The sequence below is a fragment of the Neomonachus schauinslandi genome, chromosome 2, assembly GCF_002201575.2.
Source record: "Neomonachus schauinslandi chromosome 2, ASM220157v2, whole genome shotgun sequence".
Classification (NCBI taxonomy): Eukaryota; Metazoa; Chordata; class Mammalia; order Carnivora; family Phocidae; genus Neomonachus; species Neomonachus schauinslandi.
The window spans coordinates 133,534,953-133,558,520 of NC_058404.1; the positions used below are offsets into that span (position 1 = coordinate 133,534,953).

The 23,568-nt window shown below is 36.6% G+C and overlaps 1 protein-coding gene across 5 annotated transcripts in view; it reads right to left on the reverse strand.

Annotated features, from left to right (window-relative positions):
- Positions 1-23,568, reverse strand: part of PTPN13 (protein tyrosine phosphatase non-receptor type 13) — a 153,400-nt gene that overhangs the window by 115,695 nt on the left and 14,137 nt on the right. For all 5 annotated transcript variants that reach the window (XM_044912918.1, XM_044912919.1, XM_044912917.1 and 2 more), the window contains exons 2-4: positions 13,158-13,336; positions 3,722-3,787; positions 1,412-1,597 (exon numbers count right to left, since the gene is read on the reverse strand). In XM_044912918.1, the coding sequence (XP_044768853.1) occupies positions 1,412-1,597; positions 3,722-3,787; positions 13,158-13,336 (431 nt within the window). The remainder of the gene's footprint in view (positions 1-1,411; positions 1,598-3,721; positions 3,788-13,157; positions 13,337-23,568) is intronic.

The window sequence follows — 23,568 nt, forward strand, 5'->3', positions numbered from 1 at the left end:
AATTTCCTTATTTAAAAAGTGAAGGAATTAGTATTGATCACTTTTTCTCAAAGGAAATTTTATGGAACATTAGTATTATGAAAAAATCTGTAAAAAAAAAAAAAAAAAGACCCAAATAAGTTTGGGAAATGTTTTACCTACATGTGTATCACTCTTGAAGGTGAGTAATATAGTCTAGTGTATTAAAGGCTCTGAGAAGTTCTGCAGTGAAAATATATTTTAATTTCTCTTAAATAGGTTTTCCCTCAAACTTATTTGATCACAAAGGAATTTTTAAAAACAAAACTGTATTTGATAATATGTAGGAAACTTTGTTCTGGATACAGGGCTTTCATAGATTTTTAGTAGCTTTACCTTTGTTAAAAAAAACCTCAGATGCAGGAATATAAACAAATAAGTAAATTAGAACTGGAGAAGCTCTAGTTAAGGAGGGGAAATAAGCAGCCAAGAAGTCATTCACTCAGCCTCTACTACCTATATTCCTTTCACTACAGAAGTACCAAGGTACAGTTTACAAACCATTTGCCTGGAAGAATCTATGAGACTGTTTTGTGTCAACTAGCAAATTGCACAGAATATGGCCCTCCAGCCATACAACATCCTGGTTAAGATGGCAAAACCCCCAGGAAGAAGAAGTGAGAAGCTATCAAGAACACTGTGTGACAGTGGCAAATTTGTAGTGCACACAAAGAAGAAGGACCTCACTCAGGTACCATAACTCTAATGTGTAAGAGCAGATAAAGTTGATCTAGATCAGATATCAAAAACCAAGGAGTATCCAAGTACTATATATTCATATCTTTTTGTCCCAGATAAAGTATAACACAAAATTTGCAGAGGTGGGACTATAGATACAGGGTTTGTTATTCTTGGGATTCTTCCTATCTATGACGAGAGAGAATGGGAGAGTCCAGGTCTTGGGGCAATCTAGCAGGGATACAAGCATGTATCACCCCCTTCATACCAGGTGACAGTGTCCATAGAAGGTGGGGAGAGTTTTGGGAAACTCAAGGGGTCCAGACAAGTAAGTGGCCAAGAAAGAGGTATAAAGCAACAGAAAGTGCATTATTAATGCTAAAACCCATTTTGTATGTCAATGTATTTTTTCACAATAGACAGAACCACTTGCTGGAAGCTCCTTACGATGTAAGAAAGGAGGCAAGAACAAACATTTTCAGCTCTAACATGTTCTAAAAAAAGACAAATTCTCATAAAATCTAAGAGACTAAGTTACTGCACCGAGCTTCTAAATTTTAAGTCATGTTTCAAATAAACAATTAACATTAGAACAAGGAATTTAATGTACTGTTCCCTAGTCTTCATTGAGAAAATGCTACCTACAGTATCTTTAAAAAAAGTTTTGCTAAATTTTAAAATATGACTATATATACCAGTTGGAACTGTAGCTTACCCCAGAAAGATTTCCCAGAACCAGTTTTACCAACTGCTTCACATAGGAAAATGAAGGTGCACAATTGCTATTCCTAATATGGGCACTGCAAGCATCCAGAACAGTCCGAACAGAAACTCGAGCGTAAATAACATCTTCACACATTCCAAGCAGGATGCTGTTGAGATGATCTCCAAGCTTGATAGGCTGAATATAAAGTAAGGAAAAGCAACTTTGGAAAGTGTATGTACATCTTATCCAACATGAGACAAGCCATTTCAGGAGTCCCAGGAACCACACCAAACACACTGCAAATACTTGGAGGAAAGGAACTTATCTAGCAGCATATATATTTTACTACATTTTACCTTTTCATAACCCAAAAAAAATTATTAGCAGAAGATGGTTAATATAACTCTCCCAAGATAGGAAGTGTTACAGAAAAATTCAGGTTTTTTTTTTTTTTTTTGGTATGATAAAGAAATGGAATTCCTCAGTTATTCAAGTATTTTGGTAAGCAGTTCTCTGTGTGAGTGTGTGTGTGTGTGTGTGTACGTACGTTTTGGGTGAATAAATGATTTCCTAACAGTCAAAAAAAATGTAATATATTCAATATATATTAAATATAATTTGACACTGATGATAACTTAGATTTCAAATACTACAATGACTTAAGATCATTTAAATATAAGTTCTCATTATGCTGGTGAAACAGAGAAAGTGTAATGTAAGATTTTTTAATTAGTTGACATGATTTATAGAATATTCTATCCAAATGTCCAATAAGTATACTTAAAAATGCAAATTAAAACCACAAAAAGAAGCCACTACACAACTCAACAGAATGGCTAAAAATAAAAAGACTGATAATTTGAAGTACTGATAACAGAAAAGCATTGTTTGGTGGGAGTTTAAACTGGTACAACCACTCTGATTAAGCAGGCTTTTCCTGTGACCCTTCCTTTCCACTTCTCATCCATTTGGGTATTATGTCATCCTTTAGATCTCAGCTTGGATGCAGTGCCCTTTAGTAAACTCATCCTAATCCTCTAAGTCTAGTTAGAGGCTCCAACTCTGGTTTTCCACAGCACCCTCCATTTCCCTACCATAGCATTCACACATTGTTATAATTGTCTAATTTTTTGCCTTGTACCCTGGATAGACCCCACAATCATTGGCCATTACATTCCTAGTGTCTAGTACAGTGTCTGACATAAGATAGGGGGCTTAATACTTTTGAAATGGTTATTTAGTATTTGCAAAATGATTATGATTTCTGACAGCAAAATATAAGTGAAAGCTTATACTTTCTCTCCAATTTATATATTATTGATATTTACTTAATTTTTGGCTATCTGAAGAGTATAAAGTGTTAACCATAGGTTGTGATCACATTTTACACCTAAATTGGGTTGTACAATATATGACACCAATATTTCCAGTAATAATTTAACTTTTTCACCTATATTTATAAAATTGAAACTGAGGAGAGAAAGTAAATACACAGTATTTTTCATGATACAAAATGATACCAAACCAAGTTGAAGATGTCATCCATCTTTCATGGATCTTAGGATGTCTGAATTTTAGAATAAAAGCCTAAAATGCTTATTACTTCTTAATTTGAATGAAACAAAAAGAAAACAACCCTTATATTTTTGTTTTTGATTTCTAAATGCCTAAAATAAAACCTAATTCTGCATGTTACATCTTTGCTTTGATGAAATATAGTTCTTAAATTTTCAATTACAATTTATTATTTTTTTTATATTGGGTCTTTAGGAGTCAATTATTTTAGAAAATAAGGACTAGAAACAGCCAAAGGTCATCAGAACCCAAAACTTCAGAAAGTGTTGCTTTAATGTTGGTGTCTACTTCCATAGGCTTAGTGAAGTATGATTTTGAAGCGTTAAGGAAAAAAAGTAATGAAGTATAAACTATATTTTGAGACACACTTAGAGCTATTATTCCTATGTGTCTGCATCACTTTAGTTCAAGAATGAATCATCAACATTTAGGATCCCTCTTATCAGTCATTACATTAGAAGAAATACAGTGGACTCCCATTTCTCTTGCTATAATTTTTGAAGAGGCCATTACATTTCACAGACTAAATTGCATGTAGACAGTAACTGCTGTAAGTCTAAGAACATTCTGAGAATAATAATGCCTTTAGTACTTCATTATTTCATGCTGAGACTATGACATTATTAATGTGAACAAACAGCACAGAAATGCTGGTATGCCTGATAACTTGCTGTAGAACATAAATATACAAGGAAGAGCCTTCTAAAAAGGGTAAAATTGTACAGATGTGACAATTTGACTTACTTGGCTCTGGGGCACTTCGTGATCAGCCCCCCAATACAATGTCATTCCAAGAGAATAAATATGGATCTAGGAATAGAATTTAAAGAATCATTTTATGGTAAAATAAAATTTAAAACTTTAGCAAGTACTAAAAAAACAATTTAGTGAGTACTGTATATTCATGACTTTTTTTTTTTTTTTGGTCCCAGATAAAGTATAACACATGATTTGAGAAAAATCGTCATTTCATATTTACATAAATGTGAGAGCTTAAAATAGAAAAGAATGGAAATTATCAGAACAGATTTTTCCCCATAATTCCCCAGCCTATCATCTATGAATAATTTTGTTACTTATTTATTTTAAAGTTTCTTTATGCAAACTCATGCAAATATATTTTCTTTCTTTTTTCTTTTAAATTAAGTAATCTCTATGCCCAATGTGGGGCTCGAACTCATGACCCCAGGATCAAGACTTGCATTCTCTATACACTGAGACAGCCAGGTGCCCCACAAATACGTATTTTTATGAATGCCAGAAGCTTTAAAAATTACTTTGCACTTGCATGTTTAATTTAACAAGAGATATATGTGATATCATTTTATACATGCAGGTATTTCTCTTGAGTTGATTCTCTGAGATTATGGATTAAAGGGTAAATCATCTGTAATTTTGATACACATTGTTGGATTCCCCTATACAGAATTTGGGGATGCAAAAAATCCATTTTGCATTTCTGCCATCAACATATAAGAGATTTTTTTCACAAGCCTTGTCTATAGAATGTGCTACAAAGTTCTGATTTTTGCCAATGTGAAAAGAGAAAAAAAATCTGATGGAAGTTTTTTTTTTTTTCCCACTGAAGTTCTGATTAGCATTTTTCTTTCTAAGAATGGATGGGGTAACAGATGGAGAAAGAAGCTGGGTGAAAAAAGATTTTTTTGCATTGTTTGCATGCTTCTTAAAGATAAGACAAATAACAACACATTTTTATGTTGATAGGAATGATCCAACGGGGAAAACTGGAACTGCAAGAGAGAGAAGAGGTTGTTGGGAGAAGACTGTTGAGTAAGTGGGAAGAATGGAAGCTAAAGCACAAGCGAAGGAGTTGGCTTTACGGAGGAGCATGGATGGTTCATCTGGGGTAAGGAGACAGAGAAGATGGGAATTTATGTGAGAGATCTGGTAGTGGGATCCTGGGAAAAGTTGCTCCTGACTGCTTCTACTTCTTTCCTGTGAAACAGGAAGTGAGATGAAAGTGAAGACAGTTTGGGGCGCCTGGGTGGCTCAGTCGGTTAAGCGTCTGCCTTCGGCTCAGGTCATGATCCCAGGGTCCTGGGATCGAGCCCCGCATCGGGTTCCTTGCTCAGTGGGGAGCCTGCTTCTCCCTCTCCCACTCCCCCTGCTTATGTTCCTGCTCTCTCTCTCTCTCTAATAAATAAATAAAATCTTTAAAAAATAATAATAATTTTAGAAAGTGAAGACAGTTAATCTCATAAGTAATCATTTCCCATTTTTCCTCCTGTTAAGAAATTCAGAGCTAAACTTTTAGCCCACCTCTATCAATACTGCATAATCTTACTATGTGCATTTTTTTTTTTGCACCAGTCAACTCCAGCACTGTCTTATTTTCTTGCCTTTATTTTCATTTTGCTCTTATTTTCTCATCTTTATTTTTTTAATTCTCTAAACTGTCTCAAATCCTCTTTAGAAACAGATGAGGTATGCACACAAAAAACTGGGTATCCTTCTTACAATTTCATAGCACTTTAACCTACTCCAACTTTGTCTGCTAAATTATTCCAAATCTCAGATTAAAAAGTTGTTCTTTTCAAAATTTATATATATATATATAGTATAATGATTAATTCTATATGGCAATTTGGACCACAGGATGCCTAGATAGTTGGTCAAACATTACTCTGGGAATTTTTGTGAGAGTTTTTGGATGAAATCAACACTTAGTTAAGTAGACTGAGTAAAGCAGATTGCTCTCTCTAATGTGGGTGGGCCTCATCCAATCATTTGAAGGCCTGAATAGAACAAAATGGCTTCCCCATTCCCGAGGAACAGAAAATATCTTTTTTTTTTTTTTAAGATTTTATTTATTTATTTGGCAGAAAGAGACACAGAGAGAGAGGGAACACAAGCAGGGGGAGTGGGAGAGGGAGAAGCAGGTTTCCTGCCGGGCAGGGAGCCCGATGCGGGGCTCGATCCCAGGACCCTGGGATCATGACCTGAGCCGCAGGCAGACGCTTAACGACTGAGCCACCCAGGCGCCCCCCAGAAAATATCTTTCTGTGTGACTGCATTTGAACTAAGACATCAACTTTTTTCTTGCCTTTGGACTTGAACTGAAACATCAGCTCTTCCTGGGTCTCAGGCCTGCTGGCTTTCAGGCTACTACACCATCAGTTCTCCTGGTTCTCAGGCCTTCGGAGTTGGAAAGGACTAGAACAGCTAGACTTGGAAAGTGGACTTAAGAAATTCAGGCAATTAAGTGGATATGTGAAAAAGGAGGAGTCAGAGATAAAGATACAATGAAAATGTGACTTGGGTAGGAGGGCACTTGAGTGAACTAGTTAATATAACTCATGGGGAACGGAAATATATTTTTGTCTTTATAAGTATAATGGGTTGGAATGTAAACTCCGTAAGTGGAAGGAGTGGGCTTTACTTTGTGCTGGATACTGTTCTAAGTACTTTACAGGTATTATTTAACTTTCTGATAACCCTATGAGGCAAGTACTCTCATTATCCCTTCACATATAAGTCACCTGAGGCATAGAAAGGTAAGCAAGTTGTGTGGGGTCACATATCTTTCAAGTGACAAAGCCAGAAATTTTACTCAGAACCCACACTTGATACATATTTGCTGAAAAATAAAACGGGATAATAGTGAAAACAAGTCATCACTGAGAAGGCTCACAGAGTACCTTCCACCTCTACGTCCATTCTCTAAAGAGGAGATGTTAAGTCTTCGAAGATTTAGCTTACTGAGCGTAAGACACTGGGTAAGGTACTGCAGTCTGATATGCAGATACCTCCCACCCAGTGATTTCTGTGAAGAAGTAAGAGCTGCTTTATGTGTGCTACATAGCTCCTTTTAGCAAAACCCCTTGGCATTGTGTGGCTATGCATTTAATAGCAACAAAGCATAAATAGCTGTGGGTGAAAAAAATCCTCAATTGTTTCTACTCACTCAACAAATTTTCAGAGCCTCTAAGTGGCAGATATGACATACAGCAATGGTTCTCCAACTTCAACACAGATCAGAATCATCTGGTAAAACACAGACACAGGGTCCTATCTCTAGGGTCTCTGATTTAGTAGATCTGCTGTGGGGTCTGAGAACCTGCTTTTCTCACAAGTTCCCATAGGATGCTGCTGCTGCTGGTTGGAGGACCACACTTTGAGAACCACCAGTATAGAACAGAGGGGTTACATAAAATGAGTAGGACAGGCAGGGTCCCTTCCATCTCAAACCTTCTATTATAGCAAACAAGACAAGATAATGTGATGTACAAGACAGTATTCAGAGGGTACAATTAGTGTAAAAGAAAGCTTTAGATCTACAGGAAAAGTTAGCCAGGCAATGAGGGGATGAGGCAAGAGCTGAGATGGCATGAAAGAGAGTTGGAGGCTGAAGGAAAGGAATGTGCAAAGGCTAAGAAGAAGAAAAGCACGTAGCGCATCCAAGACATTGAAGTAAGTCCAGAATAGCTGGAAGCATAGAGCTTGAGATAAAGAGTGCTCAGAGGGAAGGCTGGTGCGGTACACCCTCAAAGGCCATGGTAAGGAGTCTAGAGTTTCTTAAGGGAAATGGAGAATCTGAGTAATGTTAGGCAGCAAAAGGACAAGAACAGATATGGGGTTTCAAAAATGTACCAACTGTAGTTTAAAGAACAGACTGGACAGGGTCAAGACTGGAGGCAGGGAGAGGATTAGAAAGTGTTTGCACCACTGGTCATTCATGATGGACTGGACAAGGTATACTCACATTGTTGTATACCAGATCTCTAGAACTTCTTCATCTTGCAAAACTGAAACTCTATACCCACTAAACACAAATTCCTCCTTCCCTCTCTTATCAGCTCTGGGTAATCACATTTCTACTTTCTGTTTCTACTGTCTGACTACTTTAGATATGTTACAGGAGTATAATCATACAGTATTTGTCTTTGTGTGATTGGCTTATTTGTTTAGCATAATGTCAAAAGGGACACCCATGCTGTAGCATGTGATAGGATTTCCTTCTTTTTAAAAGCTGCATGTTTTCCATTGGGTGTGTATGCCACATTTTCCTTCATCCATCAATGGACATTTGAGTTGCTTCCTATGGGGTATTAAGAATAATGCTGCAATGAATATGGGTATGCAAATATCTCATCAAGATCTTGCTTTGAATTCTTTTGGATATACCCAGAAGTGAGATTGCTGGATCACACAGTAACGTCCATAATGTTTTCCATATTGGTCGCACCATTTTACATTCCTAAAAACAGTGCACAAAGCTTCCATTTTCTCTGCATCCTTGATAACACTTGCTATTTTCTGTTCTTTTGATAGTAGCCATCCTAGTGGGTGTGACATAGATTATCACCACAACCCCAGCACTTAAAATGTTCAATTTAATGATGTTACTACATATTGGACTCTGGTACTAGACAGTCCTGGAGTTTCTTTTTTAGTGATTTGCATAGTGTCCATTATATAACAAGTACAATTGTCAAATTTATGGATGAATGAATAGATAAATGGGAAAGAGGGGAGAAAGGATGCATTTATAAGATTTAATATAGAGTAATTTTAGTATAATGTGGGTAAGGGAATTTGGTCTTTTTCTTTTTCTTTTTTTTTTTTTTTTAAGATTTCAAGTAATCTATACACCCAATGTGGAGCTTGAACTTACACCTGTGAAATCAAGAGTCACATGCTCCACTGACTGAGCCAGCCAGGTGCCCCGGTCTTGTTTTGACAAGTTCAGTTGAGGCTTCTGCCAGGGTTGGAGAAGTGAATTTCCATTATTGTTCTTACAAAGATGACCCTTGATATTCAAGAAGCACAGAGATAATAGCAGCCATAATTCCTGATATTTAGACTGCAAGTTAGTGGCAATGAGCACTTAAACTAAGAATCCTTTAGATTATCAGGGATATAGTACAAATCCCTGGGGCATATCAATATTCTTGAAAACAAATCACAATAAGAATTTGATTCAGGTTCCAATCCCATCAAATTGATTTCAAAAGAACTGCCAAATTAAGCACATCCTGTGCTATGCAAGCAGGAAGTGAACAATTACCAAGTAAACAGAAAAGCCAGAGGATCAAAAAGCTTAGTGTGACCTGTATAAACTTGTATAGTTTTTAAAGAGGCATGTTATCTTGAAAAGTAAAATTTTAAGGCAAATAAATGAAAGTGCCTATTTATAGAGCAGGTAATGAGGTAAATTTTTTCATACAACTGTACATACACAGTTTACAAAGCAAGTTCCATTGAATAAAGAGAACATTTTTATGCATCAAGATCTTACTAAGCACTCATTATTATTTACAATACTGTGCTGGCACTTAGTATTATTTTTAAAAATAATAGTAAGCATGTATCAAATACTAGTTAATGACATCCTTAACTCATAGAAGTCATGAAATGCAATTACCATCCTCTTTTTCAGTACACCCCTTCCCCATTAAAATCAGAATACTAGAATAGTGATTTTTAATTTTAACTGCCATACTAACAATATCAAATTAGTATGTTTCCATGAATTTACTGGCCACTAGTCATCAAATAAATATGTCCTTTTGCCCCCCCCCCACCAAAAAAAGAATACTAGAATATATGGCTATTCCCCTGACGTTTGCTTTATATTTACATTGCAAACAGGAATGGGATAAAAAAAACTTGCCTTTGATTTTCTTTATACTTAGAATTGCACTGAAGCTTTTGAGGCATGAGGTAAGCTAGAAGTGCCAATTAGATCCACTAAAAAATCAAATTTACTTTAACGTAGTAATGGCAACAATTCCACACCCATCCCATCCCAGCACTGGCTCCTAAACACTCAGCCTAGTAATAGGGAGGTGTCAAATCACTTTCCCAACCATGTGCTCTAAGTTGTACCTAAACACAGGGCAGTTTACTTGTTTGGGTATCTTGACATCACAGGGCAAAATGGTAAAACCTTTAGCAAATGAAAAGCACTTGTGCACCTGAAATTTCTACTAAGCACTTTTTTCTTTTATTGTGGATTTTAAATGCTTTCAAGAATTCATAAACACCTGTGCAAAACTTTTCATAATTAGAAAAAAAACCCTACTATAATTCAGTAGAAGTTTTTAAAACTAATGCAGGCATGGCTTTGTTGCAGTGTTTCTTAGTTTTTCTGAAGTCACCAGATCCACTTGAGAGACTGATAAATTTATGGACACTGTTGTTCCTCTTCCTCAAAAGTGCTCAGACATGCAAAACTTAGTTTGCTATTTCATTGGTTTGTAGATATCCTGAAGCTCAATGAAGATTTAGAGATCTCGAGGCGCCTGGGTGGCTCAATCGGTTAAACATCTGCCTTCTGCTCAGGTCATGATCTCAGGGTTCTGGGATCAAGCCCCACGTTGGGCTCCCTGCTCAGTGGGGAGTCTGCTTCTCTCTCTCCCTCTGCCCCTCCCCCAACTCGTGTGCTCGCTCGCTCTCTCTCTCAAATAAATAAAATCTTTAAAAAAAATTAGAGATCCCAAGGGTTAAATAATTTGCATACACGCTATGTCTATTTCCAATGTTCTAATTACCCTCTATCTTTTAAAAGTTTATTATTAGGGGCAACTGCGTAGCTCAGTCAGTTAAGTGTACCACTCTTGATTTTGGCTGGGTCATGATCTCAGGGTTATGAGATGGAGACCCACGTCGGGATCTGCACTCATCGGGGAGTCCGCTTGAGATTCTCTCCCTCTCCCACTGCCCCTCCCCCTGCTTGTGTGCTTGCTCTCAAATAAATAAATAAATCTTAAAAAAATTATTTTTACATGAACCACAGACTGTACAGACTGCATGCATTTAAATAGTAACAGTAAATAGCTATATATATGCTATGCAGCTTAATAAGACACCAGCAATACATTTGAATACCTTCACGAGATATAACAATGACCAACACTCTATACACTCTATAATATACAAAGTTCCTTTCAAATACCTTGTATCATGTAATAAAAACTTCTTTTGGCTAATGCCTTAAGTATTACCTCTACTTCATAGGTGTTGTCTTCCTTTACTGGTTCCTTTGCTTATACCTCCCAAAATTCTTAAGCAGTTCATGGAATTTAAATAAAAGGTAGATAAACCTGGATTCTCTACCAATTCCAGTCAGTCTTTTTTTCAGAAACACAATTAATGGCTCAAATCAAGATGCCTTCTTCTAACTTAATCAACAGATACACGTGTACGTACACACACACACTCTTCCTCACTCTTACCTCCTCTCTCCCTCACCCTCTCTGAAGAGGGAAACATTCACTGTCAGTGATAGAAGGATAAAAGGATAAATCAGTGCAATTCCTTTACATGGCAACTGGGCAATGTATATCAAAATTTAAAATGCGCATCCTGGGTCGCCTGGGTGGCTCAGTTGGTTAAGCTCCTGACTCTTGGTCTTGGCTCAGGTCATGATCTCAGGGTCTTGGGATCAAGCCCTGTGATGGGCTCCACCCTCAGTGGGGAGTCCGCTTGAAGATTTTCTCCCTTTGCCTCTCCCCCCGGCTCCTGCTATCTCTAGCTCTCACTCTGTCTTGAATAAATAAATCTTTAAAATAAAATGCACATACTTTTTCATTTAATAATTTCACTATTAGGAAATTATTAGGTTATTTTTTACACTTACATGGAATAATGTATGGGAAATGATATTCATACCTAATTCTGAATTCTACAAAGTTCATATCTAAATTATCATAGCCAGCTGCATGCTATACACACACACACACACACACACACACATCCCCCCTGCCAATAGCCTTGAGAATGAAATTAGATCTGATGTCAATGGTACTGCCATCCCCAGACTGGATATTTCTTTTTTTTTTTTTATTTAAAGATTTTTATTTATTTCTTTGACAGAGACACAGCGAGAGAGGGAACACAAGCAGGGGGAGTGGGAGAGGGAGAAGCAGGCTTCCCCCTGAGCAGGGAGCCCGATGCAGGGGCTCGATCCCAGGACCCTGGGGTCATGACCTGAGCCGAAGGCAGACGCTAAATGACTGAGCCACCCAGACACCCCAGACTGGGTATTTTTATCATAAATTTTCCTTAAATGAACTGTCAAACTTTGTCAGCTTCATTTCCATTGTATCCCCTTCATCCATGCCTTTATATTCCCAAGGCATTACATGATTTTCAGTTCTTTCCCGCAAATTATTAAAACTCTTCATATTTCTATACAATTCCTATACATTCTGTTGTGTGTGTGTGCAGTATAGATTCTGTGTAATGTATAGATTCCTATATAATACAATTCCTATACTAATCTTTCATCTTACCTAGTTTTCCACTTTTGTCAAACATACCCTCTAAAATCACAAATCACATCATATCATTCTCCTAAAAATATGTCTCAGAAGAAAGTCTCAAGGTCTGGCATTCAAAGTCTTCTTTATTCTGATTTAATAGCCTCCTTCTCTTTATCCACAGCCTTCCAGGTAGCTAATGCTCTAGCCTAACTGGTCTAACTAAACATTTGCTTTTAACAGTGGACAATTTCTTACCTCTTATCATTGCATATACTAGTAACCTTGAGTGGAATGCTCATTTCTAGCTATTTTTACTTTTCTAAATTCTACTCATTCTTCATGGCCTAATACAAATGCTACCTTTTCTGTAATTATCGTTCTAAGCTAAAAACTAATTGCTCCTCTTCCAGCATCCTAATATACTCTATCCCTGTATATAGCATTTATTTCAATCCATGTATTACAGATTGTTTCATATACGTTGATCAGGATCAAATTTTTTTTTTTTTTTTTAATAGGCTCTACACTCAGCGCAGGGCCCAGTGCGGGGCCTGAACTCACGACCCTGATATCGAGACCTGAGCTGAGATCAAGAGTCGGATGCTTACTGACTGAGCCACCCAGGTATTCTGATCATTATCAATTTTCCAGTTATTTTTGCATCTTTCTCACAAGCACAGTGCTTTATACACAGAAGGCATTTAATAAGTATTTTTAAACATGAATTAATAATGGCTCACATTTAAAAAATATTTTTTCTTAGATCCATAAATTTTTATAAAACTACTTTGCATTCTTACACAAAATTTATATGAACTTCTTGAACACATGATCATTTAAAATTCAATGGCTGTTTTTTCAGAGGGTTGAGGTAGGGTAGCCCAGTGCCTTTTACTTTTCCTACCCCAACTAAAATAAAAAACAAAATCAAGCAAAAAACATTTAAGAGTTACCTTTTCAATATCTGAAAGAGAAGTTAGTGACTGATTTTGAAGAACCTCTGGTGCGGTGAATGCACGAAGATCCTGATTGGAAATATTTTCATCTGTAAATGACACACTACCAGATGGCATCAACAGCAGAGACCATGGAGAAATGATGAAACCAAGGGCAGCAGGATCAGCTATGCTTACTGGTTTGTAGCCACACAGAATAAAAAGAAAAAAAAACTGCTTAAAATTATAATCCAAGTATAGATCATTTAAAGGACTATCCCAACTTATTCATATTTATGTGAACAGGTAGTTACATACACCAAAGCAACATGCTACAAAGAGAATGGGTTTCATGCATCTACTATTGCTAACATTATTAAAAACATTACCTTGATTTGGCTTAACCTTTTAAAATTTAGATGGTAAACCTTGGAGAGCAAAAATAGAAAATTTTCATTGTCAGTCATAAGAATTAAATTTGGTTCAAAAATTTTACCACAGTGATACAGATGTACATAAGGATTAAGTGGTTCTTAAACATTGTGTGTGGGGGGAATCATGGATTCTTTTGAGGATTTGGTGAAAAGTATGGTCTCTTTTTTGAGAATATAGATAATAAATATAAAACTCTGTATACAAAAGAGATTCATGGATCTCCATATAGCCCATTTATGGACCCTATGTTAAGATTTCCTGATTTAGACTACAGTGTTGTGAAACAGTCATCAGATTTGGAATTAGTAAGGTTTCAACTTTAATAGAATGCCTCTTGTTTTGCATCAAAATACCTATTTGTCTGAATTCAGATTTTTGTCTTGTTTGCATTTGTTCATTATTTCACTAGAATTTCAGGCAACTTCTATACCACCAAAGGTGATCATTGGGGTCTCTAACATTTTTTGTTTTAATGTTTGCCTATATGGGTTCCTAACAGCACATGTTTAAAAGTATTAAAATAAAAAACAAAACTACACACACACACACACACACAAACATTCCTTAGATTTCAGCAGGCCTGCTCACAAAAGTAAAGGTATACATTAGGCTCAACAAAATAGACTTAGAGGGAATTTTATTTTGTCCTCCCATTGCAAAAGGAAGTTAATACACATTTTAAGGTAACCGCTACGTGAACTGGATTATGGACTCAAGAAACTGCCATAGGAGAGTCACAAAAGGCCTGTGACTATCACTGCCACTATTATTCAATCTGAATAGGCTGTACTGATAGCTCTCAAAGCCAAATCACAAGAAACTGACAAAAGTCTATGGTACAATTTGTTAAACATACTACAATATCTATACTTTCCTGAAACCAACTTTTATTAGAACAGAATCATTCACCCTTTCTGACTTTTTAACTTCTACTTATGGTCAAGATTCTAATCAGAATTTGACTTATGTTAATAAAAAGTAAACTATTAAAATTCATTCCTTTTTTGAAGATTAAAAAGACAATTATATGCTCTCCTGCATTTTTCATGAATCTGAAACATGTCTTTAGTAACTGTGTCAAGGAAGAAATGTTTGAATGTATCCTTTCGTCAGTCAGCGCGTCTTATGTTACACTGAAGCTGAGTTACAGACGTGGTCCTTAGAGTCCCACCCAATCACACATCAGGCAGCTAAAAACATGGCCCACAATTCTTATGCTAAAATATGTTTTAATGAATCATCACAGCTGGTAAGCCTAGGTATATTGTCTTTCAGAGCCACTTTACACATTTTCTGTTAAAAGCTTCTTCCTGGGTATTTCATGCACAAATATTACACAGTCCAGCTAAAGAGAACTCAAACAGGGCAGAACAATATTTTCTTTGCCAAACGATGCTATCCAAAATACTGGTATTTCCCATGTCACAGATATTATAACACAGTCTACAATCAATTCCTTTCAAATTAGCAATAAAAGGGAACAAACATTAGGAGACCAATAAGGAAGGCCACCCACTAATACGTGGTATGAGATGATGATGGCCTGGAACCGCACAGTAGTAGTAGGGGTGGTGAGAACCTGTTGGAACTCGAATGTATTTTAGAGGTAGTGACAACAGAACTTCCTGACATACTGGATGTGAAGCACAAGAATGAGAAGAATCAGGATGACTCCAAGATTTTGGTCTCAGTAATGGAAAGGATGGAGTGTCTTCAACTGACTTAGAGCACAGGTAGCAGAGGTAGGGGTTGGGAGATGTTGGTAGGAATCAGAACTTTACTTTGGGACCTAAGTTTAAGATATCTGTTAGAGGGCGCCTGGGTGGCTCAGTTGGTTAAGCGACTGCCTTCGGCTCAGGTCATGATCCCGGAGTCCCGGGATCGAGTCCCGCATCGGGCTCCCTGCTCAGCGGGGGGTCTGCTTCTCCCTCTGCCCTCTTCCCTCTCATGCTCTCTCTCTCAAATAAATAAATAAAATCTTTAAAAAAAAAGATATCTGTTAGATATTCAAATGGGGGGATCAGTAGGCAGCTGGATTTGGAATTTGGGGGAAAGGTCTGAACTGGAGATACATTTTGGGGGTCACTGGCCTACTAGATGGTATTTAAAGTCTTGTGACTGGATGAGCTCACCAAAAAATGAGTTGAGATAGAAAAGAAATCAAGGGCAAGGACCGTACCCTGGGGTACTCCAACATTAAGACTGACTGCTCCTTGTCAGTCTTTTTTTCCAGGTTGTTCTTCCCTTGGGCATCTGTGCAAGCATGGTGTTATAATCTCTCTCTCATACTTCTTTCACTCATCACTGCTATCTCCACCCCATATTTTAAATGATTCTTTTTATTAGCCTTTCTATGCAGTTCCCCAGTATCTAATCCTAAATCTATGAGAGGAGGCTGGGGTTCTAACTCTCATCCCTAATTCCTGTCAGTCTTATTTGGGGATAGAATTATGATTTTTTTGTATACTTGTTGCCACCTGAAATTATAAATAATTGGAAATCACAGCTAACTGAGAGACATAAACACCACTCAGAAATCTAAAGGCTATGTCCTGTCTTGCCATATTGGGTGCTAGTGTCCACTTAGACCAGAAAGGAGCTTGCTACACTTCTCCTCATTCGAGGCCACAGACTAACCCTACCCCAGCCTTGACAGAGTAGCACAGAACAGAAACTGCTGAAGGTGAAAGTAATCCATGCTTGCTTAGCACTACAATATTAAGAGATTTATTCACCAGCACAACCAAGGTCAGCAAAACTACTGTTCCTCTGGCAAGAACATTATCTTTCGCACTGTACTTTATACAACAGGTTAGTGTTTGTTTGTCTTTCCTGAATCTCTAAAGTATACCACAATTATAAACACTATTCATACTTAAACATAACCTTCCCAACCTTACAAGTCATTTGCTCAGAGAGCCCAAAGTACTACTGGGGAGATAAAATGTATTTATAAAATAAATATGAGAGAGAAAGCATAAGGTATCTAAGAGAGAAAAAAGAACACAAAAGGAAGCTTAGAGGACAGCATAATTACTTCAACTACAATGAAGAAAGAATTAATTTCCTTTTTTATATGTGGCCCTTTAATATGAGTAAGATTTGACCATCATTACGAGGGAGATTCCAAAGAAAAGAAACAGGCAAAGCAAAGACATGTGGTCAGGAAATTATTAAGTTTGTACAAGGAACAGCAAGAACTTTGGGCAGAGAAATGGCAGAGAGCAGTGAGAAACAGAATTACCAAGGTGGGTCATATTTTCGCTTGTTAGAAAACACACACACATAAAGAAATGATAGATATTTTCATTGTTTTCAAATGTGACTTTTAAAGCTAAAGCAGCTGCAACAACAAACTACATTGCTGTCAAATACCCAAAACACACACATATGACATTTAAGTATTAGATTCTTTAGAGAACAGTCAAACCACAAAATATATTTTTCAATAATTGTAAAGGGTTAGGCAAACCTATAAGTGAGGAAATTTAGAGTAGTGGTCCAATCAGTGTAATTCACTGTCCTTGTCTAACCACAGGAAGGAATTTAAAGCAAATGCATTCAAAATCCTTCAAAGAATGCTAACAAAAGAATATTTAAAAATGGAATTCCAGAAGCTTGTAATTTGATGTTCTATAATGTTTTACTTGTGTGATGATTATCCTCAAGAATGCTATTATTATGAAACAGTAAATCAGATGTGAACTGATTCCAGTAGTCAAATGATTCTATTTATAGACTTTTACCAACATTCCACAGAAAAAGTTGCTTAAACAGAATTTCAAGTGGCTAGAGGCAAAATTAGAAATAAGCAAAAATCTGATATGCAAAGAAACATCTTACTCAGAGCTTCTTTCCGATGTTCCCTTAAACTAAGTCCCATATCCATGCTTTTATTAAAATTTACTTTTTAAAAGATTTAATTATTTATTTGAGAGAGAGAGTGCACCTGAGAGCAAGTGCCAGTGAGGGGAGGGGCAGAGGGGGAGGTACAGAGAGAGGGAGAATCTCAAGCAGACTCCAAGCTGTGCGCGGAGCCTGACAGGGGACTCGATCTCACAACCCTGAGATCATGACCTGAGCCAAAATCAAGAGTCGGATGCTTAACCGTTTGAGCCACCCAGGCACTCCACCACACTTGTTTTTCCCCCCTGAGGGACTTTATTTTCTATTGTCTCCTTCATTTTATTTTTTAGCCTTCCAATTTGGTATAAAAATTAGGAAAATGATCATAACCGGTAACAAACATGGTAAGAGAACTAAACAAAATATCAGGAAATCATCTAAAGACTTAGAACAACGATATCATTTTGGCCTGAAAAATCCCTTTGCCTATTTAGGTACATATACAGAAATTGTAGTTCTCTTATTCCATATGTTCTATTAGAGTGCTTGTCAAAAATCTATGCAGAGTCCACTGTTCCAAACTCCAAAAAGTTTGATGAAGTCACTCTATAATATACAATTCTCTGAAAAATTCAGTTTGTATGTATATACAAATACATACAGTGCTAAATAAATCATCTGGTATAACAATGCACAAACAAAAAAATAATTGGTTCAGAATATTTGAACATTTTCTTGATTAGCAAAACTTTGTGTAATAATTAGTAAATTAGTAATTAGTAAAAATATTGTGTACATAATTAGAATTAAGACATCTATATAATACGCATTGATAATATTCGTCTCTTCAAAGTCATTAATGTTCACATCATATATTTTTTCTTGATACAACCAATTGTTCAATAGCACTTAAACTCCAACAAGCCTTTGATCCTAGAATTTGTATTCTTGTGTAGTAGGTTTCAGACCTTGCTGATCATCCAAATCTCTAAACTCAACCAGAAGATTTGTTAAGACATCAGACAACTGTCAGCTTCATTTCATTCCTTTTAGTATCTGACTTCATTAATTTAGTATGTAGTCTTATTTAATTAAGAGACGAAGTAAATGGGGTGCCTGGGTGGCTTAGTTGGTTAAGAGTACAACTCTTGATTTTGGCTCAGGTCATGATCTCAGGGCTGAGGGATCGAGCCCCTGCTCAGCAGGGAGTCTGCTTGAAATTCTCACCCTGCGCATTCTCTCTCTCTCTCAAATAAATAAATCTTTAAAAATTAAAAGAGAGAGAGAGAGAGAGAGGAAGTATAGTATAATGGTTAGGAGTTCAGACTGAAGCCAGAATCCCTAGGTTAATATCCCAGGTTTGACTTTTATAGCTTACACTGTGATCTTAAATAAGTTACCGAGCCTCTCTTTGCCTCAACTTCCTCATCTGAATAGGTAAGGTTGTTGTGAGGATTCATGGAAAAAGCCCTTGGAACTGTTCCTGGCACACAGTAGGTACAATACAAAAGTAGTAGCTATTATGCTCACTTTGGCAGCACACAGACAACAGTGGTAGCTATTACTATTTAATAAGTCTTTTCTCTGAAGATACCACATATAGACAGTACATCTAGGAAAACTCACTAAGTTCATCCTCAATCACCTACTTAGCTTCCCCTCCCCTCCATGGAAGATAAGGAGCATACCATATATAACAGGTACCATAAATTTCAGAAGAATAGGTCAAATTAGATTTTTAGGAATTTTTTGGCATCTCTTACCTAGAAGCATAGTAGAAATACAGATGACTTAAGGTACAAAGTATCCTAAAATATTATTTTTTTCTTAAATTCCTTGGAAGAATGTACCTTCAATAAGTGTTCTATTTATTATATGGTATTTCTAGTTAGCATCAATACCAAATTTAGAAAGACTAGTTTAAAATTTTATAATCAATCCAGTTTGTACTTACTAACTACTCATGTGAAATTGGTGTTTTATTGTACCCAGTGATTAACTTTAGGTAGAACATGAATTATTAGATGAAAATGTTTATTTGGAATGTATACATATCGACTATGGTATCAGCATACAGTTTCAGAAATTTTTATTTGTAATAGAAGTTATAGCATGCTGATAAAATTAAATTATGCAGACATGCCCTCCAAATTGATGTATTTTATGAGCTTTTCTTGACTACAACAGGAGAGAAAAGCCATTTTTATTTCTTCATGACGACATTAACTCACACAAGTACACACATTCTTTTTCTTTTTTGCTTTTAAACACTAAACACATGCAAGCCACCTATCCAAACCACAACCACTGGAATCTTAGTATGGCATCTGATCATTTAGGCTTCTAGTAGTTTTGTTTTGTTATTTACTTGCAAGATTCTTGAGATAATTCCAAACCGAGCCTCTTGTTAACAAAACACCAATGAGATCTGAGTTAACAAAAGTGGTATATAGGCAATCTATATTAGTAAAACTAAATTGGTTATGATTATTAAAAGCAACAGGGCTTATACGGCTAGAACAGTATGGATATAGAAGGAAGCAGGTCCCTAAGAATTTGCTCTCTACTGCAGCAAACTTTCCTGGCCACCTGATCCAAACAGCATGAAAGAAATAGCAGCAGTTCCTTTCACGTCTTCTTTCATTCATTCTTTCTTTTCTTTTCTTTTTTTTAATTTTTATTAACATATAATGTATTACTTGTTTCAGGGGTACAGGTCTGTGATTCAACAGCCTTACACAATTCACAGCGCTCACCATAGCACATACCCTCCCCAATGTCTATCACCCAGCCACCCCATCCCTCCCATCCCCCTCCACTCCAGCAACCCTCAGTTTGTTCCCTGAGATTAAGAGTCTCCTGTGGTTTGTCTCTCTAGTTTCATCTTGTTTCATTTTTCCCTCCCTTCCCCTATGATCCTGTCTTCTTTCTCAAATTCCTCATCTCAGTGAGATCATATGATACTTGTCTTTTTCTGATTGACTTATTTCGCTTAGCATAATACACTCTAGTTCCATCCACGTCGTTGCAAACGGCAAAATTTCATTTTTTTTGATGGCTGCATAGTCTTCTTTCATTCTTACCATATTCTGAGGAAGCTGCCTACTTTATTCTTTTCATATATTAAGTTCCTCCTCTTTCATTTTCCTTTGGTGTTCACTTTTCCCACGAACCTTCTTTGCACTCATCAATAAATACTGCACACTCAAAAATTATATGCCAGGGCGCCTGGGTGGCTCAGTTGGTTAAGCAACTGCCTTCGGCTCAGGTCATGATCCTGGAGTCCCGGGATCGAGTCCCACATCGGGCTCCCCGGTCAGCGGGGAGTCTGCTTCTCCCTCTGATCCTCCCCCTCTCGTGCTCTCTGTCTCCCATTCTCTCTGAGATAAAAAAAAAAAAAAAAAAAAATTTTAAAAAAAAAAAAAAATTATATGCCAAAATACGGAACAAAATGCTTTTGTAACTCTGTTTTCACACATTTCTTCTAGAATGGAAATGTTTTAAGGATATTAACTATGAATTTCTTAAAGACCAGGTACAAGGCCATTACAATAATGTAATCGCAATACTTGAAAAAAAATGAATTTGTTTACAATTCCAACTCTATACCACAGGTTCACAATCTTTTAAAGGCGTCCTTCTGCCCTGCTCTGCTATGACAATAATTTGTCAATTTACATTTTGCTGGTCACAAAAAAAGGTTATTTTGGAGCTTCATTATGAAGAAAAATAAAAGTTTTCTTTCAACACCAGGAACTTTAAATTATTCACTGAGAGATTACTCTTATCTTTATTCTATTCTACAATCTTTATTACTTTCAGTTATTTTTTCCAAGTATGAGTCAAAGGAAGCGTCAGCTTTGTTAATTGGAATATTGAAACAAACTTTAAATTTACAAAGTATTGGCCTTAGGTGGGTTGGGGTAATTAAAAAGGACACAAGACTCCTGTCTCCTGAGTCATAGGATTTTGGTGTGAATTCTGGAGACAGGGTACAGGATTCTACACAGTATTTTCTAAAAGCTTCCTGGGGATTCAGATATCCATACCAGTTGAGCTGACACACATAAAAGAATTACTGCCCTTAAGAGGGTCAGTAAAATGGTATCACAGCTCAACTGAGTTGCTTCTTGACCTTGTAATTGCTCCATTTCCATGTCACTTAAAGGACAGTAAGAACATCATGAGATGGAGAGTATGTGTGACTTTATATTCTCCCCTAATGCTTGAATTTTTTTTTCAGTTTATTAAGCCACAAATGAGGCATTTTTGAAGATATGCAGAAAACCAGAAAGTGTTACAAGTAACTCTTTTATCCATAATAAAGTCATTTTCTATGAGAAAGGCAGAATGATTGTCAGAAATAACTTTAGACTAGAAGTGAGACCTAAATAGTTCTTCTCTATTTATAAGGAAGAAGCTGAATAAATGGCACCAAAATGAAGTGAAGATCCCACTGTGCATTTAGAAATAAATGCCTTATTCACCTAATCAAATTATCTTCATTAGTTTTTTTTTCTTTCTTGTTCCCAAAGTAAAGCAAACTACAGATGAACTTCCTATGCATTTTGTTTCTTCTTTGACCCTTTCTATAAATCCAGGGAATATCTATGTTGTATCTCTTCAGGACTTGCAGCAAGCACCTCTGATCTCCTACCTTGTATGATATATGCATGTGACCTTACACATACAACTTGTACCTAGAAAAGACACTGGGACTAACAACAAATTTTATTTCCTGAAGGAGGGTCCAAACGTAGGGAGGAAAACTATTTCCGCTGCAGACTTCTAAAAGACAAATTTGCTTGAAAGTGGTTTCTTTCTTAAAATATGCCAATCATATCTTTTTTTTTTTTTTTAACATTTTATTTATTTGACAGAGAAAGACACAGCGAGGGAGAGGGAACACAAGCAGAGGGAGTGGGAGAGGGAGAAGCAGGCTTCCCGATGAGCAGGGAGCCTGACGCGGGGCTTGATCCCAGGACCCTGGGATCACGACCTGAGCTGAAGGCAGTCGCCTAACCAACTGAGCCACCCAGGCGCCCCTCGCCAATCATATCTTATTTAACCATCCCATTCAAGTAGTTGTGAAAATGTTCATCTTGAACGGTAAAGTCTATTTCAAAACTTGATTATATTTTGGAACCCAGTGCCAAACTTCTTAAAGCACTGGCATTTCTATTGCCACCCAGCAACTTCCTGACAGCCTCTGTAGATCACATAGGGGCTGCATTACGTTTTGTCAGACAAATTAAACTATAACTGATGTAATCCACAACAGAAATAAATTTTAAATTAAAGGCCATTTATGAAACAGCAGGTTTTATTTTTTCTCCCTCCAACACAATTTCAAGTTTCTAAGAAACATCTTCGTCCACTCCTGCTATCTGAATAAAATGGGGAAAAAAGATTACAAATTTTCAAGAATGAACTCAGCAACTTCTCTTTACGTTTGAGGACCTTTTAAAATTATTCTTTATGGGGCACCTGGGTGGCTCAGTCATTAGGCGTCTGCCTTCGGCTCAGGTCATGATCCAGGCCTGCATCAGGTTCCCTGCTCAGTGGGAAGCCTGCTTCTCCCTTTCCCACTGCCCCTGCTTGTGTTCCCTCTCTCGCTGTCTGTCAAATAAATAAATAAAGTCTTTAAAAAAAAAAATTATTCTTTACTTACAATGACTGAAAAGCCAAAAATATTAAGGGTGACTGGCATTTATTTCATGTTTCGAGAATTGAATGAAAAAGTCAATTAAGATTAGTTTATATTTTCAATTTCTAGAAAAAGGAAACATAGTTTGCCAGAGAGAAACTCACTTTAATTATGATGACATGATTCTACATAACCATGATCTGAAGCTATTTATGAAAAATATTTTTGTGATTACTAATGCTATTCTCTGCTGCTCTTCAGATATCCCCTCCCTATTTACATTTTCAAGAATTTTTCCTTCTAAAGAGAAATGGGAGAGGCCTGTTTGAATGGTAAACGATTCCACTGTCCAAAAAGAAATACCAGGACACATTTCGTGTAAAAATGTTAAACATGACTGATACACATCACTGAAAAAGGTAAAAATCTTAACTGGTTACTAAATGATACAATGCATAAAGCCCCTTTTTAATTTTTATATTTGAGAAAAGAAATAGAGAA